The sequence below is a fragment of the Zingiber officinale genome, chromosome 4A (genome assembly GCF_018446385.1).
Source record: "Zingiber officinale cultivar Zhangliang chromosome 4A, Zo_v1.1, whole genome shotgun sequence".
In the NCBI taxonomy this organism is placed as follows: Eukaryota; Viridiplantae; Streptophyta; class Magnoliopsida; order Zingiberales; family Zingiberaceae; genus Zingiber; species Zingiber officinale.
This window is the reverse complement of record NC_055992.1, coordinates 148048916-148074630: the sequence shown is the minus strand read 5'-3', so window position 1 is coordinate 148074630 and position 25715 is coordinate 148048916. Positions and strand designations below refer to the sequence as shown.

Genomic DNA, 25715 nt, shown 5'->3' with positions numbered 1-25715 from the left:
GTTGACCAAGTCTGAGTCTTGGTTTAGGTTTCGATGTTTGACAATGCAAGGTTGATTGAAGAAGAGTCAAGTAGGTCAAGGATGACCGGATACTTGACTGAGAAGTCCTAGTGAGTGAAGCTAGGTAAATTGGAAGTCCTGGTGAGTGAAGCCAGGCAGAAGAAAGTCCTGGTGAGTGAAGCCAGGCAGAAGAAAGTCCTGGTGAGTGAAGCTAGGCAGATTGGAAGTCCTGGAGAGTGAAGCCAGGCAGAAAAAAGTCCTGGTGAGTGAAGCCAGGCAGAAGAGAAGTCCTAGTGAGTGAAGCTAGGCAGATTGGAAGTCCTGGTGAGTGAAGCCAGGCAGAAGAAAGTCCTGGTGAGTGAAGCCAGGTGAAAATCCTAGTGAGTGAAGCTAGGTGAAAGACCTGGTGAGTGAAGCCAGGCACGGGGAAATCCAGATGGGTCAAGACTGACCAGACATCTGGTGGAAGTCCAAGTAGGTCAAGGGAGTGACCGAATACTTGACACAAAGAGAAAAGTCCAAGTGGGTCAAAGGGATTGACCGGATACTTGGTGGGGAGTCTTGGCAGGTCAAGGGAGTGACCAGATGCTAGTCAAGATATACCAACAGGTCAAGGTTGACCGAATGTTAGTTTGAGAGGCTTGGGACTTGGTTTTGGGCAAAAACCAAGAGCTGGATCGATCAGTGGATCGATCCAGGCCTTTCCCAGCGAACAGAGAGCCTCTGGATCGATCATTGGATCGATCCAGAGGTCCCAATCGATCAGCCGATCGATCGGGACGCTGCTGGTTCACGCGATAAGCGCTGGATCGATCCGTGGATCGATCCAGACGTTTTCTCCAGAGCACAGAGGCGCTCTGGATCGATCCGTGGATCGATCCAAAGCCTCCCCGATCGATTGGGAGTTTTCGAATCGATCGGGATCCGACCGTTGCGTTGTATTTGAGCTGCAGGCGTGCGATGGCTGCGGCATCTCGTCACATTTTCATTTCAGATCTTCACCAGCTTCTCCACAGCTCTTCTCAAGCTCGAGATCACCAGTTCTTGAAGGCTCTTGGAGGTTCTTCCAAGTCAAGAGGCGGATCAAAGCAAGAAGAAGAAACTAGGGTTAGGGTTTTTGCTCTTATTGTAAGCTTGTAAGCTTGTATTTCATTACCTTTCCCTTTCTTCTTGTATTGAGTCTTGTAGGGCTTCTCCGCCCTTGGTAGTTACCATAAAGGAGAGTTTTATTAGTGAAGGGTGTGTGTGTAGGTGTGGATCCTTGGACTAGTCACCTCTTGTGAGGTGGATACCAAGTAAACCAACCTTGTTAGCGTTGTGTGATTTGTTTCTGTATTTTCCGCTGCGCATCTTTGAAGAAACGAGCAACGCCGACGACGAGCACCTAGCGAGCGCGAAGAGCTATTCCCCCCCCCCCCCCCTCTAGCTACTTTTCGGTCCTAACAAGTACGTTAGGGAAGCTTGGGCATCGCATGTCTAGAAAGATATGGCTTCGATCTGGTGCATTTGGCCAAGTGGAACTGACCGAAGCTACCCTTAAATGAATCCTAACCAGTTAGACCAAGATTTAGTACTAAGCTCCGTGGATAGGACTATTCGGAAAATCTCGAAAGGTTGGTTACTTCTAATGACGTCCATGTGACTCACCAAGCTTAGAAGTTTATCCGAAGATTGCCTATTTGTGGAAACCAAAGCTAAACCTGAATCTAACACAAGTTAAACCAAAACTCAATAATTAAAAATCCAATTTCATCTCGCAAAATCATAGGATTCCCTGATTGATAATATAGATCGGGTGAGATGAATAAGGCTTAAAACTTTAATTTTAAACTTAAAAATTAATTTCAAAATTTTAATTTTAATTTTAATTTTTAACTTAAAAATTATTTTCAAAATTTTAATTTTAAACTTAATTTCAAAATTTTAATTTTAAACTTAAAATTAATTTCAAAACTTTAATTTTAAACGTAAAATTAATTTCAAAACTTTAATTTTAAACTTAAAATTAATTTCAAAACTTTAATTTTAAACTTAAAAATTAATTTCAAAATTTTAATTTTAATTTTTAACTTAAAAATTATTTTCAAAATTTTAATTTTAAACTTAATTTCAAAATTTTAATTTTAAACTTAAAATTAATTTCAAAACTTTAATTTTAAACTTAAAATTAATTACAAAACTTTAATTTTAAACTTAAAATTAATTTCAAAACTTTAATTTTAAACGTAAAATTAATTTTAAAACTTTAATTTTAAACTTAAAAATTAATTTCAAAATTTTAATTTTAATTTTTAACTTAAAAATTAATTTCAAAATTTTAATTTTAAACTTAAAAATTAATCTCAATTTTAAACTTAAAAATTAATGTCAAAACTCCAATTTTAAACTTAAAATTTTGTCTGGTCATAAATAAAAAGATTAACGTTAAATCCTACTTACTGTAGGAAACCAAGTGAATTTTGGACAGTGGTTGCTCCAAACATATGACTGGAGATCACACCAAGTTCACTCAACTCACTTACAAAAGCTTAGGAACAGTTGCCTTTGGAAACAATGGCAAACTCAAGGTAATTGGTATAGGTAATATTGAATTAAAAATAGACTTTATAATTACAAATGTTTTACTTGTTGAAAATTTTAAATACAACCTTCTGAGTATAAGTCAATTATGTGATACTAGGTATAAGGTTAAATTTCTATCCACAGAGTGTTTAATCAAACATCTAGATACTCCCACCATAAGACTAAAAGGTTTTAGAAAAGACAACATCTATGCCATCAACTTAACCACTTCTTCCATTAAGTGTTACTTAACACAAAAAGAAGAAACATGGTTATGGCATAGAAGAATGTCTCACACCAACTTTCGAAATATAAGTAAACTAAATGGACTTGTGAGAGGCTTACCAAAATTACCTAACTTAGATTCAACCATATGTAATGCTTGTCAACAAGGTAAACAAACTAAATCCACTCACAAACAAACAAATCAACCACAAACTAACTCAATATTAGAACTTCTACATTTAGACCTTTTTGACTCCCATGGAGTCAAATCTATAAATGGAAACTTATATTGTTTAGTAATTATAGATGATTATTCTAGGTTTACTTGGGTAAAATTCTTAAAACATAAAGATGAAACTTTTGAAATTTTTATAAATTCCTGCAAACAAATTGAAAACAAAAAAGATATTAAAATTAAAAGAATCAAGAGTGACAACGGGGGAGAATTTAAAAATCACAACTTTAACAGTTTTTGTCTTGAAAATGATTACCATCATGAATTTTCATGCCCTAAAACCCCCCAACAGAATGGGATTGTAGAAAGAAAAAATAGAACCTTACTTGAAGCCTCTAGAACAATGTTAAATGAGTATAACCTACCTAAATACTTTTGGGCAGAAGCTGTTAGTACAGCCTGCTATGTACAGAACAAAACAACAATTAATCGAAATATTTTATAATAAAAAACCCAATATAAAATATTTTAAAGTGTTTGGGTGCCCAGTTTTCATCTTAAATACAAGAGAACACTTAGGAAAATTCTCCTCTAAAATCGAAAATGGAATTTTTGTAGGATATTCCCTAAATAGTAGAGGCTATAGAATTTACAATAAGGTTACCTTAAAAATTGAAGAAACTACTAATGTAAAATTTAAAGAAACTAAACAAAACTTAGAACTTACACAACCACCTGAATTTGTTCCAGAAACCAACCAAACTCTAAGTCATGAAGAAGAGGAACAACATCAAGAAAATGAACCCCCTAGAACTATAAGAGTGAATCCCAACCATCCAACTGATCAAATAATTGGTGACCCAGACCTAAGAGTTCAAACCAGATCATCTTTTAGAAACTTGAGTCAAATCTCCTTAATTTCAAAAATAGAACCCAAAATAGTGGATGAATCCCTACTAGACCCAGACTGGATTATAGCTATGCAAGAAGAACTAGCCCAATTTGAGCGTAATGAAGTTTGGGACCTAGTACCACCACCTAAGAATAAGAAAATAATAGAAACAAAATGGGTATTCAGAAACAAATTAAGTGAAACTGGGGAAATTACTAGAAATAAGGCTAGGCTAGTTGCCAAAGGGTTTAGTCAGGTTGAAGGGCTTGACTATGATGAGACATATGCCCCAGTAGCCAGATTAGAATCCATTAGAATGTTACTAAGTTATGCAGCCCATAAGAGATTCAAACTATACCAAATGGATGTTAAGTCTGCCTTTCTTAATGGACTAATTAAAGAAGAAGTTTATGTAGGTCAACCTCCTGGGTTTGAAAGTCTAGAACACCCTGATTATGTATTTAAGTTAAAGAAAGCGTTATATGGGCTTAAACAAGCACCCAGGGCATGGTATGAAAGGCTAACATCTTACTTAACATCTAAAGGATTCAACCAAGGTCAAATTGACCCAACCTTGTTTGTTAAATCATTAAATACAGACATATTTATTGCACAAATATATGTAGATGATATAATATTTGGTTCAACAAATTCAGATTTTTTAGAGGAATTTATTAATCTAATGGAAAAAGAATTTGAAATGAGCCTAGTAGGAAAATTAACTTATTTCTTAGGATTACAAATCAAACAAACAAATGAAGGAAATTATATTTATTAACACAAATACACTAAAGAATTACTTAAAAAATTCGGGATGGAAAATACAAAAGAAATAAAAACACCTATGGCAGTAAACACAATCTTAGATAATGACCCAAATGGAAAATCAGTCGACTTAAAATATTATAGGAGTGCAATAGGTAACCTACTATACTTAACTGCAAGCCGACCTGATATTTTATTTGCAGTTAGTATGTGTGTCAGATACCAAACTTGTACTAAGGAATCCCATTTGACACAAGTTAAAAGAATTTTTAGATATCTTAAAGGAACAACAAATGTAGGAATTTGGTATCCTAGGACCAATAATTTTGAACTAATAGGGTATTCTGACTCAGATTATGCTGGATGTAAATTAGACCGCAAAAGCACAAGTGGTGGATGCCAATTATTAGGTTCATCACTTATTAGCTGGTTTAGTAGAAAGCAACATTGTGTTGCTCTATCTACAACTGAGTGAGAATACATAGCTATAGGTGAATGTGTTGCACAATTATTATGGATGATGCATACTCTAAAAGATTTCAACTTAAATATCACAAATGTAAAAGTATTAATTGACAATATAAGTTCAATTAACTTAACCAAGAACCCTGTGCATCATTCAAGAACCAAACATATTGAAATTAGGCATCACTTTATCAGGGATCATGTTACTAAAGGTGATATTGAACTCAAATACATTGAGTCCAAATCAAATTTAGCTGACATTTTCACAAAACCACTCCCTGAAAGTGAGTTTAGCAACTTACGTCGAAAATTAGGGATGTGCTCAATAGACTAGGATTTTTTAAAAATTATTTTCAAAGTAAATGTTTTCAAATTATAAGTTAAACTTGTTTGTTTTCAAAACTTTCCTATTTTTAGTTTTTCAAAAATAGTTTTGGCCTTAGACTAGTTTTGAATCCTTAGAAAGCATGTACCCATAGGACTAGTTTTTAAGCATCTCACCAACACCTTAGGTTTACCTTGCTTGTGTTTGACAAACATAGAAAGGGGTGAGATGCATAGGCCAACTGTCTGGACTTAAGATGCTTATTTCAATGCATCAGCATAAGTCTGGACGTTAAATACAAATCATACAGTAATCAGATTAAGATCATCAGTCAAGTCAAACACTGACTGTTTATAATCACCTTAATCTGACTAACCAAGTGAAAGCTACTATCTTTTGATAGTTAGTTAGTACCTAATTGGTTAGACAGCTATTTAAATTTAAGTATCAAGTTCAGGGGGAGAAATTAATTAAAATTCTGTGTGTTTGAAAAATGCTTTTTAAAACTAACTTATGTCTGAACATTAGTTTACAAAAAGTTTAATTTAACTAAGTGTTTGAAAAACTTGGAAGCTTAATCCCACCTAATTTTTAAACCTGATTGCAAATTTAAACTTATTCAGCTTTGTAACATATGCTTGAAAATTAAACTTTCCAAATTTTGCTCTTATCAAATTTATTTTGGCAAATTTAATCTTACTTGTTTAATTTTTGCTTTGTTTTGAAAAATTGAAGTTGAAATTTTTTTTTGAAAAGTAAATGTTACTTAAACTTGAAAAGAAAATTTAAAAAAACCTGATTTAATTTTATACGCTTGAAAAGTTAAACTTGATTAACTTTAAATTTATACTTTCAAAATTCAACTTATCTCCCCCAAGTCAACTTGATTTTTTTTACTTGGATTTAAAAATTATACTTTTATCTTTGAATTTTGAACCAAACTCAGATATTTTTTCAAGATTAGCTGTGCTTATTTTTTACAGTAACTCTACACTATGATTGCTTACCCTTGTTTTTTTTGATGAATGCCAAAGGGGGAGGGTTAGATGGCTAAGTTAGATAAACCAAAATTGAAAACACTAAAACTAACTTTAAAACAGATGTACATGTTTTTTGCGTTCTTTCACTAACTTAACCAGGTTGTCATTCCATCAAAAAGGAGGAGATTGTTGGTGCGGATAGCACTAACGGTCTAACCTAGGTTTTGATGAATGACAAATAGGTTAAGTTAGTTTTGTTGTTGTCTGACACTTTGATCGAGTGTGCAAGGGAAGTCCAAACAGGTCGACGGGCTGACCGGATGTCTGGCACGAAGTCCAGCTAGGTCGACGGGCTGACCGGATAGCTGGCGAGAAGTCCAAGCGGGTCGACGGGCTGACCGGACGCTTGGCGAGAAGTCCAGCTAGGTCGACGGGCTGACTAGATAGCTGGCGAGAAGTCCAGACGGGTCGACGGGTTGACCGGACGTCTGGCAGGTAAGTGAGGTAAGTCACTGGAGGGGAGTGACTGCGAGGACGCGTTCCAGGGAAGGGAACATTAGGCGTCGATCCGGCTTAGATCCATTTCGGATATCTAAGTCGAGATCGTGACTAGATTCCGATCTTGGAAAGACGGAATCTAAGTCATATTTTTACTATTAATTCTATTTCATAAATTGTGCTAACAATCTGTGTTGCAGAATACATATGTGCCTCGGACTAACTCTGTTTTGCAGGAAAGGAAGTTTCTGGAAACAGGAGGTCCGGGCGCCCGGAGGTGAATTTTATCCAGGCCGAGTTGTCGCCACGTGGAGTTCGCTGATTAGACCTGCCACGTCGCACCAGGGCGCCCAGAAGGGATCCAGGCGCCCGGAGCAGCATATAAAAGAAGCCCCAGGGATGGAGCTTCTTCAACAATCAATCTGAGAACTCTTCTACTGCTGGTCCTGCTGCTCTACGTTCCTGCGACGCCAACAAAGCTCCGACAAAGTACTCCTTCGGTTTTTAGTTAATTTCTTTGTCAATATTACTTTGTTTCACTAGCATTTCCTGTATTCATTTTGTAATTATATTCGAATTGCTAGTAATTGCCCAACGAAAGTGGTCAAGGACCACGGGCCTTCGAGTAGGAGTCGTCACAGGCTCCGAACGAAGTAAAAACAACTATGTTCATTTACTTTTCCGCTGCGTAGTTTTACTCGACTTTTCGAATCGATATTCACCCCCCCCCTCTATCGAACGATCACGGTCCTACAAGTATGACATAGAATGGAATAAATTACACTAAACATAGATTATATGTATGAAATACAAGTAGATGTGCGTCAAACAATGCTTAAAAACATATATAATCTACGCACATCATAGTTTCAATGCAAAGAGAGAAATATTATATCAAGATGTTTCCATACAGGTAAGTTTAAAGGATGACATATTATATCTCCTTCATGTACATGCTCATGATGACACTTCATGTGGCTTGCTATTGTGGTAGATGCGTACAAGTGTTGCAGTCTAGCAGTTAACGAGAAGTAATATATAACTTTCCATAGTAACTTTTTATTCTTCTTCCCTGAAATGCAACTGCGTTGCTTATAACAAGGGTGATTATACATTCTGTATTCAAGTAGTTCATTGTCTTCATTTCAAAATATCATGCAATTATTTATACAACAATCAATTTTTTTCCCACAGGCAAATCTAAACCCTTAACAAATTTCTTGGTACTTTAGAAGATATGAAACAACTTTGACATCAATTGACAAATATCATTGTAATATCATTTTGAGAAATGATGTTCTGCCATTATGTTTAATAACCTTGTAGTAACTGATAGTTGAGAATGAATAGAAGGAATGTCTTCTCACACTTCTATTAAACTAGCTTTTAAAATGTTATATAGTTTCTGAATTTAGATGTTGGTATTTCATCTATTCGAATGATCAATCATATTTATCATGTCGTAAACCATTGATATTACATTGCATTATTATTAGCTGATGATTCCTCCCACAAAAATGAAGGGTCGAATGACGACGCAACAGAAGGTCCAATTGACTCAAATAAATAGAGCTCTCCATGATAGTACTAGTTGTAGTAATTTAAAACAAATCCATTTCTATCTAGATGTACTTTCATGATATCCTCATTATAAAAACTTGTATTTCTACATTTGCAAAGATTACATAGACAACGTAATTCATCGCCATTCATATACTTCGGGTAATACTTAGTAAAGTTTACAAGCTCTTTAACTCCTTGTAGATATTCTCATATGATAAATTTATTTTCTAACCTATTGTATATCCAACCTTTATTCATATACATTGTAACATAATAAGAAGTAAATTTGCAATATTATTAAACGTGTAAAACTAAACATGCATATAGTTTAAACTTAATAAAAATTAAATCATTAAAATCTAATAGGTGAATAATAACTTAAACTAAAACTAAAACTAAATTGAACCTTAGAAGAAGCACAATAGCACTGAGAGAGAAGATAGCAAACAAGTGGAGATAAGAGCTCAGCTGATGTATATACCTGAATATAACAAAGAGCTACAAAAAATTAGCTAAAATCAATCACACAACATAATACCTTACATTACAACAAAATTGGGAGAAGACAAATGACCTTAGTGTAGTAATCCTTAACTCACCATATCTAATGACCGCCTAATGCTCAACTCCTCCGATGTAGGATCCAAACAAATCACCTATGAGGCCTTGTTGAACTAGCCTCTGCATTCAAATAGACACGAATCCAAATGAATCACTTATACATTAACAAAAAAATAGGCAACAAAACTCAATTGACCCAGGCACGCTTGGCTAGCAATGCTATGCGCGTATACATCGCTAGGCTAGATCTGCATATGCACTCAGTTGCCTGGCAGCTTGGCCAAGTCCGACAATCCGATCGGGCTCGACAACCTAGCTAGGGAACACAAGGCTAGGACACACATAACCAAGGCACACATTGTCAGGGCACGCGTGGCTAGGGCATGCCCTGCCAAGTCACGACCTCACCGCCAAGCCACAACCTTGCCGCCAAGCCACAACCTTGCCACTAGGCCGTTGCCAAGCCACGATCTTGCCGTGAGGCCCTTGTCAAATAGTTGGCTTAATCAGGGGAAGAGGGGAGATGGGAGAGAAGATTACCTGGGGGGGGGGGAGATCGAGAGAAATAGTCACATTGAAAGTAGCCGAAATTGCCAAAGAGTGAAGAAGACGGGGAGAGAAGTCAATAGGAAGAGATGTGAAATTGTGCCCTAACCCTAGTCAAATGAGATTAATTAGTGATGAAATTATTCCGTCGCCACTACCTTCACTATCAAGCGACAAAATTAATATTCCATAGCTCAAATAGAGAATAATTGCCAATTAGCACCTATTTAGAGATGAAATTTAAATTCGTCATTAAATTAGGGATCAATTTAATTATAAGTCATTAATTAGCAATGAAATCGATAATAAACTTATTCCTAATTTGTGACTTATACGCATCGTTAACCTCCGGAAAGCAATTGATCACTTGATCAATCCTCCATTAATAATGGATTTATGTATTCAACTCTTAGAAAATTCGATTATTTTAATTTTTATCCATTAATTAATATTTTTTTTCAAAAGAGAATTTAATATGTGTTTTTATTCCATTGAGTTGGGAAAAAAAATCCTATTATAAAAAATATATTAAATTTTAATTTAATAAGTTGAAATTAAGAGGAATTATATTTATTTTTTAATTTTTTTATTAAAAAATATAATGAATAATTAGATAAATTGATTTTAATTATGTTTGATTGAGAGGGAAATGAAATTTGTAGGATACGGGGAGATTGTAGGTAAAGTTTAAGTTACGATCGGAGAGTGCATGTAAATTTCCCCATGAATAAGAATGCGACGCTCAGTCGCTGACGCCACTGTCACGTTTCGCATTTAATGAAATCCCCTACCGTCGCCACAAAAATCCAAGGCCTTCTTCGTCTTCTCCTTCCCCTCGAATGGCGGAGCTCCGCGAACGGCTACTCCCTCGGAAGCCCTCTTCCACCTCCGGATCTCACGAGCCCACCCACGGCCGCCGCCCTCTCTTCCAGGGCGTCGATTTCTCCGGCCTCAAGAAGCGCGGACAGAGCCTCCGCTCCTGGATCCGCGTCGACGCCGCCACCGGTCACTCCCAGGTCATCGAGGTCGACAAGTTCACCATGATGCGCCGCTGCGACCTCCCCGCCCGCGACCTCCGCCTCCTCGACCCCCTCTTCGTCTACCCGTCAACAATCCTCGGCCGCGAGAAAGCCATCGTGGTAAACCTTGAACAGATCCGATGCATCATCACCGCTGACGAGGTGCTCCTACTCAATTCCCTAGACAGTTATGTCCTCCAGTACGTGGTCGAACTCCAGCGCCGTCTCGCAGCCAGCAATGGCGAAGCACTCTCCGGCGGGACGCCTTCGCCTGATGATCTGCCCTTCGAGTTCAGGGCCCTCGAGGTCGCCCTCGACGCCGCCTGCACCTTTCTTGATGCGCAGGTTCTGTACTTTCTCTGGTACTCAGGTCCTTTCCCTTTTCTTTCTGCTTCTTTTATGATTCGATTCCCTTGCTTGTATCCTGACTATGGCGTTAGGATTCCGATAAGCCAATTTAGGGTTTCAATTTTGTTCTCTGTTTTACATTTTCTCCGTCTTGGTTACACGACATGGAAGTAGCAGAAATGAAAATCTAAAATTAGGATTGAGATTGTTTTCACAAAGTTCACATATTTGATGCTAAAAGAAATTAGTTCAACTAATATTATATACAAATTATGTTTTTCTTTGTGTTACCATTGATTTGGAGTTTGGAAACAAAATTGACACCTTATGGGGGACAGATATGGTTCTTTGATATAGCATTTAGTTCTGGTGGTATTTTTATAATATTTTTCGTGCAAGCAATAAATTCAAGTAGTTGATTGATTAAGTAAAGAATGGCATCAGTTCAAGACCTAAAAGGGACTCATCTGCCAGTAAGAAAAGTAGTTCAGCTGGGAGAAGAAACATATTTGTATTCTGATGTGGATGTGGGTAAGGTGTTTTCTGCGGGTCTGTTGCACACGTGGATTGACGGCATACTATACAAAATATACTCATTTTTGCAAATGACATAATGTGTACCATCTCACAAAACAAAAACACTAAAAATACTAAGTATTCACAAGAGAACAGAAAGGATGGTTTTTATACCCTGTTTTTGAAATACACTATTAAACAAACAAGAACTTGGTTTGTGCATGAATATGGATATCCTCAATTTGACATTCTTCACAAAGAGTGAAGCATGTAATATCCATGACTTACCCCTTTTCAGAAGAAGCATTTGATTCTGTATTTTCTAATGGTTATGTATCTCTATGTTGAATCTCTATATGGAGGAAGTACTAACTGGCAACTGCCTCCAAAATCTGTCTACTAATCCATGTTCATATTTTACAGATACCCTGAATCTCTTATATGCAATCTAACTTCAAATCGCATAACTTCTATAGTGCACCTATATCTGAAAATGGTTGGTTCATTCTTCTCAACTTCCATCTACCATTAGATTTGATGAATCCCTCGTGATAAAATGAACACATATATGAACTTGTTGATTTTGTGTTTTGGACACTCCTTTTCCATCAGTCTTTTACAGATTTTCAGAGAAATGATAACGTGATATATTTTAATCCATAAAGTATATGTTACGTTATTCAAAGTCAGTCATAGGAAAATCAGTTGGTGTACCTTTTTGTTTTACTAATTACTTTCAGTTTCTTAGGCTCTTGTAGCTTGTAAGCATCTAAATTATAAATTTGCTCAACTAAACAAACGTAGCTTAATGTTGTAATTAGATAATATTTAATTTTCGTGATTAAATAAATACTAATGGTGTGAATGAAAATTGCAAATTTTTAGGCTGCAGAATTAGAAATTGAGGCCTATCCATTGTTGGATGAGTTGACATCTCAGATTAGTACCCTAAACCTGGAACGGGTTCGTCGCTTGAAGAGCAGGCTTGTTGCCTTAACTCGGAGAGTTCAAAAGGTATACCACAAGCTACTAGTTTCATGCTAATTCTATAGGATCATCCCACTCCTGACTTTACACTGAACTTTATGTAGGTCAGAGATGAAATAGAACAGTTGATGGATGATGATGGTGATATGGCCGAAATGTATCTCACAGAGAAGAAAATACATATGGAAACATCATATTTTGGTGATCAATCAATACATGGGTTCAATTCAGCTGGTGGTGCTGTATCTGCTTCTGCTCCAGTTTCACCTGTTTCTTCACCACCTGAGTCTCGAAAGCTTGAGAAGACATTAAGTCTTGCAAGGAGCAGACTTGACAGTATGAAAAGTTCCAGCACCATCACAGAGAACATAGAGGAGTTGGAAATGTTATTGGAAGCTTATTTTGTGGTCATTGATAGCACTCTGAACAAACTGACTTCGGTAAGCTGTTATTCTACAGTGATATCTTTGGTATAAATTTGCGAAACTGAGCATTTGGCCTCTTGCGCATTTTCAGTTAAAAGAGTATATTGATGACACTGAGGATTTCATTAACATTCAGCTGGTATGTTCTGTCCTCTTGATATTTAAGACAGTAAATGATAATTGCTCATTTATTTATGAATACATATATATATTTTAGTCAAAGGTAACACGGCTAATTATATTTGTCATAACTTGTAAGATTTGATCAATAATCAATCACAAATAATGACAAAAAGAAGCCTTTTCACATTTTAGAATTACTCCCTATTGGCCTATGGCATAAATTCCTCCTTTGTGAAAGATATAACTTGATACAATCAGTCAATGCCACTCAATATATAAGAGGTGTAAGGGTGCATCTTATACAGTTTCAAAATACATGAAAAGGAATAAAAACAATTCATGTGGTATTGTTATTCTATGCTATTTTAACATCCCTTAAGCTAGAGAATAGATATGCACACTAATTGTTTAATGAACAACTTTACAAGTTGTGGATCTTCAATTACGATCCTCATTTTATTTCATCTAATTCTCACCTACCCATGTTGGTTAAAACTAACACTCTGAGTCCAGCACCAATATTCCCATTGACACTGCCAGCCGCCTAAATCTTGTATCTGTGTCGAATGTTCGAGTAAGAGCAACATAGATCTTCATACTCGGTGAAAGAAGTGGAATTTTCTTATCCATCAGAACATCTCTGTGAACAATCAGTTTCAATAGGTTGTGCTATCTCATTGAAGAACGGAATGCCAATAATGAACATAACAACTTGGAGATTACATTCATGATCACAGGTTCTGTATAATTGAATTGAAATTTCTCCAAAGACATACTTGTCAACAATTTGTAAGGGTTAATCAATTCTGAATCTTTTCAATATTCTGAAATTCCTTTTAGTGGTATATGGCACAAATTCCTCCTTTGTCAAGGTTGTGCTCATTTCCTTTAACTTGTATTTGAATATCTTGCATAACTTTATACAACAACCAGTAGAAGTGGAGGAAGAAATAAAATTATGCAATAAATAAGAGGCATTATAGTGCTCATTATGGGTCTAGAAATGCTCGAAAAGAAAAGAAAATAGCTTACATGGGATTCCTATTACATGTTATTTTAATACTCCTCTCTTGCTAGAGCATTAATATTACCACACAACTTTAAACTCAAAAGTAGAAAATGTGCTAGTTGTTTAGTGAAGAACTTAGCAAGTTGTTGATCTTATGCTGCTCAAAATGTTTGCCATGGAGCATATATGATTAAATAATATGTATAATTTATCCGAAACTCTTACAAGATCAAAATTAGCTATAAATTCGTATATTATTGTGTGTGCACCATAATAGCCCTTTATCTTTCTTTGGTTCTGGAACGAAGCATCAAGAATCTATTTTTTTCCATAGAACTAGATGTCCATACATCCTAAATACCTTAAAAGGAGGGTGCTTGCCAATTATACACCTACTAAGGTGTAAAGAAAATGAGGATAGTGGCAGCGAGCTTAGTGATGGGAATCATAGGAGGAACAAAATAGTATGTATTGTCCTTTAAAGGATAGAATCAACTGAAACAAAACTGCAATGAGGGAGGATAGTAACCCATAATCCTTGAGTTTTAGTAAGGAAGAGACATCAAACTAAATTGGGGATTAACATGATATGTATAGAGTGAACAAACAGAGAAAATGATCAATGAGAACTAATATGACTCACAATAAAGGGGCGTCCACAGCTGAGGGGCGTGCACCCACGTGGTGGACGCTGCTGCGCACAGGAGGCACACAACATATCAAGATTATATATATATATGCTGCCCAACTCCCCCGTGCGACTCCGTCCGTGACTCACCCACACTTCGGGCGCCCCACCCACTCAGTCGGGCACATAATCTCAGTTAGCCGCATTGATATCATCATAAACATAGTATTTGGTTATATATATATAATCCTATTACCGTACTCATCCATCTATAGGAAACCCATGGGCACCTGTTGTTAATTTTTTTATAAAAAAATTCTCACTTCCTTTACGTGAGAATTGGAAATCAGATTTGGACAAAATCTCATCTCTAGACCCTAAACCCTAAACCTTTTTTTTTTTTTTGGATGTTGAGTCAATTTGCCACATCAGCTGGTGGCCATGGGTTTCCTATAAATGGACGAGTACGGTAACACGATTATATATATAACCAAATACCATGTTTATGGCATTATCAAAATCCAAAATATCATCACCAAATTGCTTTTCTATTTCATGATAAAAGACTTGGGAATTATAGGAGATCTTCTTAGGAGACAAAGTATGTCATGTAAGAATAATCATCTATTATGGTAACCAAATATCTAAATCCAGATACAGTAGAAACTAATATTAGTGTAACACATTTATCAGTTTATTTAGATGTGGATTTTGTTTATGCATATCTTTTACCCTATGCTTGTTACAATTCTAGATATGCGAGTCCAACCCAACTTTAGAATTGTATTACTCTGGCCAATGATCTAAATTCTTTCATAGAATGATACTTTAAACCTTGTGCATAGGTGTTGAGTTGCTGTACACCAATTCACAAGATATAAACACTTTCGGAGTCATGATGCTTATTCCATCGCTTTCTTGCATATATTGCAAAAGATATAATGAATAAGAAAAAAAGTCACAAAATAGATTAAAAAAAAAAACATAGTAGGGGTTTATATGTAAACAAACTAGACCTTGTGGATACATTGTGGAATATAGCGAAATTATCAATAAAAGATAGAAGTTTGAAAAGAAGTATCACAAATAAGGATGTGAGAGCCATTAACAATATAAATATGAGGAAGATGTACGGAAAAGTTAGTAAATAGGTCATGAAATGTAGCTTATGGGAAGATGCATTTTGATTAAAGGTGCAAACGAACTTAATCGAGTTGAATGGTATGAAAATATTGATATTTGAGTTCGATCTTGAAAAATATATGAGATATTCGAATTCGATTCGAATGTCGAAAATACAAATAATTTTGGCTCGAGCTCATTTAGAAATAAAATTCAAGTTCGGTTTAAATTGTCCGAACCTTGATTCGAGTAGAATGGAACTATAGTTCGAAATGATTTAAATTTGAGTTCCGTTCGAGTTATTCGGACCTTAATTTGAGCATATTTAGATAAAAATTGTGTAAAAATAATCGAGTTCCGGCTCTGAAGCGGCTCATGAACAATCAATCAAAATATTAAGGGGTTTGAATTCGACTCAAAAAAATTATCCAACATGTTCAAATTCGGCTCGAATTCGATAGTTTCGATACAAATCAAATATTTTTTGAGTTGGCTCAAAAAGCTCGCGAATAGGCTCAATTCGTTTGCCCCCTAGTTTTGATCATGTAATGTTTTGTCATTACTTTTGTTCCTTGAATACTTTTTTTCTTCATCATCATTATTGATCATGTAATGTTCCGTCAATAGTTTTGACATATACTTAAACAACTAATAAATACTATAGTTTGGTGATGTGAAACTATGAAAAATACTCACATCAAACGAGGAAGAGGATCAAAAAGACTTGGTTAATAATAATAAAATAAAATAAAATTTATTTAAGTATAAATAATGATATAGTAGGGGATAAAGCTCAATGATGTAAAATGATCCATATAGCTGATCCCATTTAGTGGGATAAAACTTGATTGTTGTTGTTGTATCATTATTGATCTGACACATTCACAATATCTTATTGCATACTTGACATCTTTGCCTCATCTTTAGGACAATGTGCGGAATCAGCTGATCCAGTTTGAGCTGCTACTAACTACTGCCACATTCATTGTCGCCATTTTTGGTGTTGTGGCTGGGATATTCGGTATGAACTTTGAGATCGCTTTATTTGACGTACCATCTGCATTCCAGTGGACCCTTGTGATCACTGGCGTGAGCGGCGTTATTGTTTTCTGTTTGTTCCTTTGGTATTTCAAGTACAGAAGACTAATGCCCTTGTAATTAGCCGTTTGAAGAGACGCCCCCTAATTATTTTGTTACGTGTATATTAAATTCTAGCATCAATGCTGGAAACAAAAGGCTTTTGAATAAATTATAGATTTGGCAATGGAGAATATTGATATTCAGCTTTGCTTTATGTTGAACTAGTTTCTCATGAATGCTCGTCTCAAAGTTCCGTGCTAGAAGTACTGTGCACATGTAAAGGACCACACTTAATCAGGCGAAGCCTAAACCCTTGAATTGAAAGACTTCAAAATAGAAATCCTCTCGAATAAAAAAATTCATATCATCAAAACTTGTGATCTATCCTCCAGTGAGCACTTAACTGAATGCCTGGATTGCACCTTGCAAAGTTGTCGATGAGGTTTCCTGTACACGAAATGCAGAGATGAGGGTGAACCTTGCATGACCTCTAAATCTTCTGATGTTGACATTGTCTCAAGATCTTTCCATGTTGTTTTCATATCACAACTCCGCCTTCTCAAATTTACCAAGCTCAGCTTGTTTTGGTGTGGAAGACCAAATTTGCCCATGTGAAAAGGAGCTAATAGTCACATAAGACACATGATTGACAATGCGAGTTCGAAGATAAATATGGTTAAAGTAGAGCACACAGAGAAGACCTCATCCAAGTTAGAGATGAAAGGGAGAGGCTTAATTGACGTGACCGATCATCTAATTGCGAGAATCTCACAATCTCTCTAGACATGGTGGACCACAGTGTGTTCCTAGTTTGAAAGGAGCATAGATCATTAACTCGGAAATCCCCCAAAGAATAAGTGATCAAATTGGCCATTGCTATCGGTTGAAAGCAACAATTTCATTTCTAAGCTCTGAGGACAACAAGAAACCCAATAATTCAGAAGAAGAGCAAGCTCATCAAGCCATGCTTTTCCCTTCTTCTAGGAGCAAATCTATAAAGTTGGTTCCATAGATGGACCAAATTAGGGTTGTCCATATCCTTGACACAGTACTATACACTCCAAAAGGATGATGGCTCTCTCATGGCCCAAGGCACCAAAGGATGGCTCATCACCACCTATGCGTATGCATGAAAATTAAATGGTCCTCCACTGCACCCACTTACGGGTATAATGTAGCAGTAAAACATTTAGAAGGATAAATAAGAGGATCAAAGTTCAAATTCCAATAGAGATGAATTTTAGAGGTTAATCTCCAAGTGTACATAGTTGTGCTCCTAATTTATCCGATAGATGAATCAGGAGGAATACCATCTACCTTCAGGATTGGTCCGACGAAACCTTGATACATGAATTATAAAAATAAATAAATAAATGAAAATGACCCTCCATTACTTGACTTGAATGTGTGACGCAATCCAAAGTCATTAATCATGAGTCCATTTTGTTGGTTAGAATCGTTTAGGGACTACTTGACTCCAAACCAATCTAAGGTAGAGGTGTTTGTGTTAATTAATTATCTAACCCACTGAATACTTGTATAATATCTAATATATATATATATATATATATATATATATATATATATATATATATATATATATATATATATATTTCCTTTGCTATCCATGTTGATAGAACAAGTTTTTATTCAAAACCTAGGTGATGAGATCTCTTATTGCACCTCTATGCAAATTAAATCATATTGAAGAGAGATCAGTATTGTTATTGCTATGAAGGCAGAGATGATGAGGCATTGATTCCTTCAATCAGTAGCCATGATTGTAAATGAGACATTGTTTTACAAAATATTGCTAGCTTTGCAGCTGAAAGAGAAGGTGGGCAAATGCCATTTTGAGATGTGCAGGTTGCCTTGAGCTAGCACATGAGAACCATATTTTATTCAGCAGATCTGCAGCTTCACATGCACCTCTTTTGACTAGCTAGGAATTGTTAACGATTGTTGGCATGAACTCCTTGTCTTTTTTATGTTAACAAGCATCAAGACACTCTTTCCTTCTATTTTTTTTATCCTCTTGAGATTTCGACTTCACACTTTGTTTAATTCCTCCAAAACATACGCACATTACCGGAACACTTGGGTTTGTTCCTAGTATAATTTAAGCTTTTAGTCTTCGTCCTTCTTCATGTTGCTCTCTCAATCAATTACGTTTATTCGTACGGGCATAGGCATGTGATGAAGCTTGCCTCAATTTCTATTCTACTCTATAGTTAGCCTTCACTTTCATTGTGTGGTTCTAAAATACTTTAACAAAGACTTTAAGATTTTCTTTAAAACTCCCAAATTTTTTTATTTCTAACAAATAAGGATCAAATTGGGTTCCTAGGAGTGAGATCAATCTTCTTCTTCATTTTTTTTTTACCTAAGTTATTTTGGACTAGTAATGTGGTTTGAGTCGAATTAGCATAGTGAACCTAAGAAGGTCAAGTGATTGAAGGATATGATTGGATTCCTAGGAGCTTTATGAACCCATTGATGGTTTTTCATCCCAATATTAATATTCCCACATCCATCAAAATGATTTGCACTTTCAATAAATTTACTTTCACAAATCCGATAAAGTTGATAATGCTTGTGCTCTGGGTATGTAAAATGGATAAGATGAGAGAATGCACCTATTTGATTGAAGTTGCTTTTATTAAATCATAATGATAACGGTTGGTACCTCGGGATAGTTTTGATATGATTAACTAAGTTCAGTTAGGTTTTATTGTGTTTGATCCCTGTGTCTAAGTATGTAGGAGCTTAGGAACATAAGAAGCCGAGCGGAAGACACATCTAGCGAGAAGGATGACACGGGAAGGGAGTCGATGGGCTCGATGCATCCAAAGGACGAGATGCTGCGGAAGAATACATCGGCAGACGAGAAGGACGTACGCGGCAGTCCGAGGGACGAGAAGCTGAGGAGGAAGGCTGCTCGAGGAGAAGGTCAGAGTTGGATTCGGGTAAGCTCAACTCCGGTTAGCCGGAGAATCACCTACGCGAAGAACTACACAAAGAGATAAGTGTTGAGCTGAGTTGCCTTGTAGAAGGCGTCTTCCATGAAATGCGCCTTGATGAATAGTACAAAGTCGCCTTCCTATAGTCGTTAGCTACGGATAGAGTTTTATCCGCAACAGATAAAACTTATCCGATGAAAGGCGCCTTGGACCTCATTAGAGGCGCATTCAAGCTACGTATAGAGTTTTCCAGGGGTCATAAAAAGACCCCTGGACCTAGGAAATAATTAACAACTCCTGTATTCATTTCCTAGCTTATTTCTGAGCGTTCAAAGAGTATAAGAGGCTTCTCCGCTTTTAATGAAGGAGACTTTTTTAGTACTTTCATTTTCTTTGAATTAACAACCACCTAGGTTATAACAAAGTAATTTCTTAGCTTCTTTTATTTTTAGTTGTTCAATTTCTTTTGTTATAATTGTGCTACCAATCCAAGTTGGAAGATCGGGAAAGATTAATTTTTGTCATATAGGCAATTCATCCCCTCTTGTTAGCACAACTGCGCCAACAATTGGTATCAGAGTCCAACCACCTTAGAAGGATTAACCGTCGATTGAAGTACAAAGACGATGGCTAGACTGAGCATTTATTCACTGAAGTTCGAGGGAGACTTCCCGCAATGGAAACGTCGGATGGAGGTATTTTTTAAAATGGATTTTGAAATTCTCTTAATTATGAAATATGATTTTGTAGCTCCCATAGACCAACAAGGAGTTGAGAAAGAGGAGTATTCATGGACAAAGAAAGAACAAGCGGACTTCATAGCTAACAGACGAGCTGAATTCCATCTGCTGAGCATGCTACCTCCACAGGAAGTCAGCAGAAACGACACTTATAAATCAGCAAAGGATCTTTGGGAGAAGTTCCTGGAGTTACACGAAGGAACATCGTGAGACGGGACCTACTCCGAAACCAAATCAGCAACCTCTGGATGGTAGAAGGCAAATCGGTTGCTCATCTACACGGAATAATCAAGGAGCTAATCACCGGATTAATGAACCTCAAAGAAACAGTAACTAATCGGGATGCACAAAGGTATACTTTAAATGCGTTCCCAAGAACACCGGAATGGACATCTATAGTAGACTCCTACTATATCTCCAAATATCTCGAGGTAAGTATATTAGAAAATCTTTTTTCCCACTTTTGAATTACATGAGTCTCAGTGAGCAGGATAAAGAAAGAAACCAAGTTAGAACCTAGCATTGCAAGCCCAAAAGGGCAGACCAGATTCAGACTCCGAAGCATCCATCAACGTAGATGAAGCAACATTATTGGTAAGGAAATTTAATAGATTTATTAAATCTAATAAATTCAAGTCACAGACGAAAAAGGACTTTCAGAGCAAAAGGAAAATTAGATGCTATAATTGCCAAGAAGAAGGGCACATTAAGGATGACTGTCTCAAATTGTAAAAGGAGAAAGACAAGGGCAAAGGACCAACAAGATCGAAGCTCAAGAATTTAAGGCAACATGGGATGAATATGCATCCTTCAAGTTTGAGATCGAGGCCTACGTCAGACTATCCCTACTGGCCGACCACCAAGAAGAAGATAAAAGCAGTTCAGAGATGAGCATTGATGAAGGAGGAGGATCATCAAAAGAAAGCTGCGATGAAGTGGGAGCATTAGAACATGAGGTAAGTAAGGTACGTGTCTTACCTCCTGAAAGGTCATTTCAATTTATTAAGGTACTCGCCAAGGATTTAGTAAAACTAGAAAGAGAAAATGGTAAGATAAAACTAACCTTAGCTAATTCATGCCCCATAATAATATATGATAATCTAAGAATAGAAAATGATAAATTGAAAGCACAAATAGAAAAATTAGAAAATGACTATGCATGTTTGAATTCGAATAGTTGTCAAAAATCAAAATTTAGAGATTATGGTAGAATCAACTGGTATATTAGAAATCATCAGGGGCAGATAAGGAAAATCCCTAAAAGTTATGTACCTCCAAAATTTTTAATAAATATAGTAAGTAGGAACCTATATTGGGTTCCAAAATCTTTTTTAGATTAAATTTTATTTTTTTAATAGAAATTGTCTCAATTAGAAAATATTTTTCTATTTGTATTTCGAATGGAAATTTTTTTCTATACTATCTGATGATTGAATCTATAAATAGAATTTTTTTAAAAAAAATTTTGACTGTTGAGCAATTTTTTTAATTAACGAAAAGTATACTTTAAAATTTAAAATTATTTTTGCAGACTTAAAAATCTTATTTTTCTAGGATAAAATATAATATTATCTGTTAAAAGAAAATATTTGAAATTTTTTTATCGTTAAATTATTTTCTATGAATTTATTAACGCAAACGGTATATTAAAAATTAACAATAATTTCAGGTTTATTTTTAAAATTTTTTATTCTTTTGTGATGAAGTATGATATTCTCTGTCCTTACAAATTTTTTTTAAATTTTTTTTTGAATATTATCTGAATTATTATGAATTACTTTGTGAAAATCTTATTTCATAGTAAATAGAAATTTGAAAACTTAGAAAACTATGTGCTTTCCACATCTTAAAAAACTAGCTTCCAAATTAATTCTTTCAAAACAAAAGATTAATTATTATTTCTGAAAAATATCCGATCACTGAAAATTCTTATTATGTACCCCTAGAAATAGGTTTATGTTATTTTTTCTTTTTTTTTTATGTGATCAAAGGGAAATAAATATGTAAGTTAAGGGGGAGTAAGGACATTCTTTTATTTTTTATGAAGTTTGCAATTTTTATTAACTCACTTAATTCCTATAATTTTTATCCTTGTATTTATTTTTGTAATTAACTTGTTTAATTCATTGGTTTACTATATTATTGCATTTTTAACTCTAACTTGAACTTGAGTTGATGCACATCAAAAAGGAAGAAATTGTTAGTATCTCTAGATAGTTTTGATGTGATCAAAGGGGAAGACGCAGCTAGTGAGAAGGATGACATAGAAAGGGAGTCGACGGGCTCGGTGCATCCAAAGGACGAGATACTGTGGAAGAGTACACCGATGGTTCACTTTGGGACGAGAAGCTGGGGAGGAAGGTTGCTCGACGAGAATGTCAGAGTTGGGTTCGGGTGAGCTCAACTCCGGTTAGCCGGAGAATCACCTACGCGAAGAACTACGTGAAGAGATCAGTGTTGAGCTGAGTTTCCCTGTGGGCGCCTTTCATGAATAGTACAAAGACGCCTTTCAGCCTTTGAAGGCACCTTCCGATAGCCGTTAGCCGCGGATATAATTTTATTTGCAGCGGATAAAACTTATTCGATAAAAAGCTCCTTTGACCTCATTAGAGGCACTTTCAAGCTACAGATAGAATTTTCCAGGGGCCATAAAAAGATCCCTGGATCTAGGAAATAGTTAACAACTCCTATATTCATTTCCTAGCTTATTTTTGAGCATTCAAAGAGTCTAAGAGACTTCTCCATCTTCAACGAAGGAGATTTTTTTAGTACTTTCATTTACCTTGGATTAACAACTACCTAAGTTGTAACCAAATAATTTCTTAGCCTTTTTTTTATATTTAGTTGTTCAATTTCTTTTATTATAATTGTGCTACTAATCCAAGTTGGAAGATCGGGAAAAGTTAATTTTTGTTATATAGGCAATTCACCCCCTCTCTTGCCGGCACCGCTACGCCGACAATAACTAGAGGGAAGGTGAATATTGATTTACATTGTTCATTATGTGATTGTCTATAAGTTGTTAGCATAGAAAAAATATAAATGAAACAAGCACAAAATAAGGTACAAATACACAATACCTAGATTTTACATGATTCAAAATATCCCATTCTTATTACATAATTTAAAGTTCTAGCAACAGTACTACTATTTATCTCTTTATTAGACACCTTTTGGAGGTGAAGAAATCACTTACAAAACCTATTCTTACAAGCAATACAAACAATAATCCAAAGATATAATAAAAAATAGATACAAAGTAAATGAAACAACTTTACCATATTAATCTATGCTTTGCACACTTTGTAATTGCTTTAGATTGCTCTCTGAAGATCTAGAATGTAGCAGCATTCTCCCATGAACCTTCCAAGAACCAATCTATCAAGATATCCATGAAACTCTCTTTTATAGGGTTTTCAATCATGACTGCAATCCACCTATTAATCAACTACTTGAACCTTCCTAGTTGACTACTTACCATCAATCGACTACTTGCGCCTCTGCAGTCGGCTATTCTATTGGAATTTGAATATTGCTCCGGCATTATCTATTCAATGACTCCTTCTAGCTCAACATTAAGGTCATCAGTCGATTACTCTACACTTAACTAGTTAACTGCTTGTTAGGATCTAAAAGATTTCAGATATCTTCACAATGACATGATATTATTCACTTTGGGGCTAAGCCCTCATGGATTTATTTTTGGATTGTACCCAAAAGGTCTCATACCAATAGAGATATCTTCATCTTATAAACCCATGATCTTTTCCATGTATTTTTTATATGAGACTTTAATTGTATTCCCAACAATCTTCCCCTCAAACGAAGGACCATCATTATTCTCATAGTTCGGGCCTCCCCTCAAGTATCGGGTTACTCTTGACCTGCTCAGGGCCTCCTCTCAAGTATTAGGTCACTCTTGACCTACTCAGGGTCTCCCCTCAAGTATTAGGTCACTTTTGACCTACTCAGGGCCTCCCTTCAAGCATCAGGTCAATCTTGACTTGCTCAGGGACTTGTTAGAGTGTATACTAAAAGCCTAGCTTTTGTATAAACATTTATTTAGAAATAAAAAATCACAATGGTCAAATACCTATATTTATTTGTTAAGTGTAGTTGTTCAATTAATTTATATTGTAGATAACATGGTGTGTGGTGTCACACACAGAAGATCATGTTATCAGTTCTTTATAAATTATAAACAGTTATTCACAACTAAGATGGAAAGGAACAAACCATTGGAATAATCGTAGTGTAATTAGGTATTAGTTTATCTTGACTAATAAATTACACTAGAATATTCTAAGTATATTGAGTAGGACCATTTTAGGTAAGTTCTTTTTATACTGACTTGATAAAAGAACTAGACCTTAGTTATTATGGAAGTGCGTGCTCTTAATCCTAATATAATAACAAACACATATATTTAGTATTTATTTCTTTTACTTATCAATGGGTGAGATTTAACTCGATAAATCAATAAGCTCGATAAGTTGGGAAATGATATTACTTATAGTGTGTGTTGTTGATTATAGAAGGAAATTGTGTCATAGTAATCTAGGTTGAGAATGTCCCCAAGAGGAGCTCATAAGGATTGTCATGTTAAACCCTGCAGGTGGACTTAGTCCGACATGACGATGAGGTTGAGTGGTACTACTCTTGGACTAAGATATTAATTAAGTGAGTTGTCAGTAACTTATTTAATTAGTGGGCATTCGACATCTTAAACACAGGGAAATTTGTTAGGACCGAAAAGTAGCTAGAGGGGGGGGGGGGGGGTGAATAGCTCGTCGCGTGCTTCGTGGTTGATGTTGCTTGTTTCTTCGAAGATGTGCAACGGAAATATACAAGAAACAAACTCACACAACGCTAACAAGGATGGTTTACTTGGTATCCACCTCACAAGAGGTGACTAGTCCAAGGATCCACACCTACTCACACACCCTCCACTATGAATAACACTCCTTTATGGTAACTACCAAAGGCGGAGAAGCCCTACAACACTCTCAATACAAGAAGAAGAAAGGGAAATACAAGATAAGCAAAAACTTACAAGATGTACAATAAAAACCCTAACCCTAACTTCTTCTTCTTGCTTTTGATTTGCCTCTTGACTTGGAAGAACCTCCAAGAACCTTCAAGAACTGGCGATCTGGAGCTTAGAGAGAGCTGTGGAGTTGCTGTCGAGAATCTGAAATGAA

At 35.8% G+C, this 25715-nt stretch overlaps 1 protein-coding gene across 1 annotated transcript; it reads left to right on the top strand.

Annotated features, from left to right (window-relative positions):
* The first annotated feature begins 10289 nt into the window (after positions 1–10289).
* LOC121971609 (magnesium transporter MRS2-10-like) lies at positions 10290–17028 on the top strand. Its single transcript, XM_042522944.1, has 5 exons — positions 10290–10921; positions 12326–12454; positions 12532–12867; positions 12944–12991; positions 16662–17028. Exons 1-5 carry the CDS (start codon positions 10397–10399, stop codon positions 16890–16892), a joined length of 1269 nt encoding a protein of 422 aa, XP_042378878.1. The 5' UTR covers positions 10290–10396; the 3' UTR covers positions 16893–17028.
* Positions 17029–25715: the final 8687 nt, after the last annotated feature.

Coding starts and splice junctions, on each gene's coding strand:
- LOC121971609 (XM_042522944.1), top strand. CDS start 10,397: ATGGCGGAGCTCCGCGAACGGCTACTCCCTCGGAAGCCCTCTTCCACC. Junction 12,455..12,531: donor TAACTCGGAGAGTTCAAAAG/GTATACCACAAG, acceptor AACTTTATGTAG/GTCAGAGATGAAATAGAACA. Junction 12,992..16,661: donor ATTTCATTAACATTCAGCTG/GTATGTTCTGTC, acceptor CCTCATCTTTAG/GACAATGTGCGGAATCAGCT.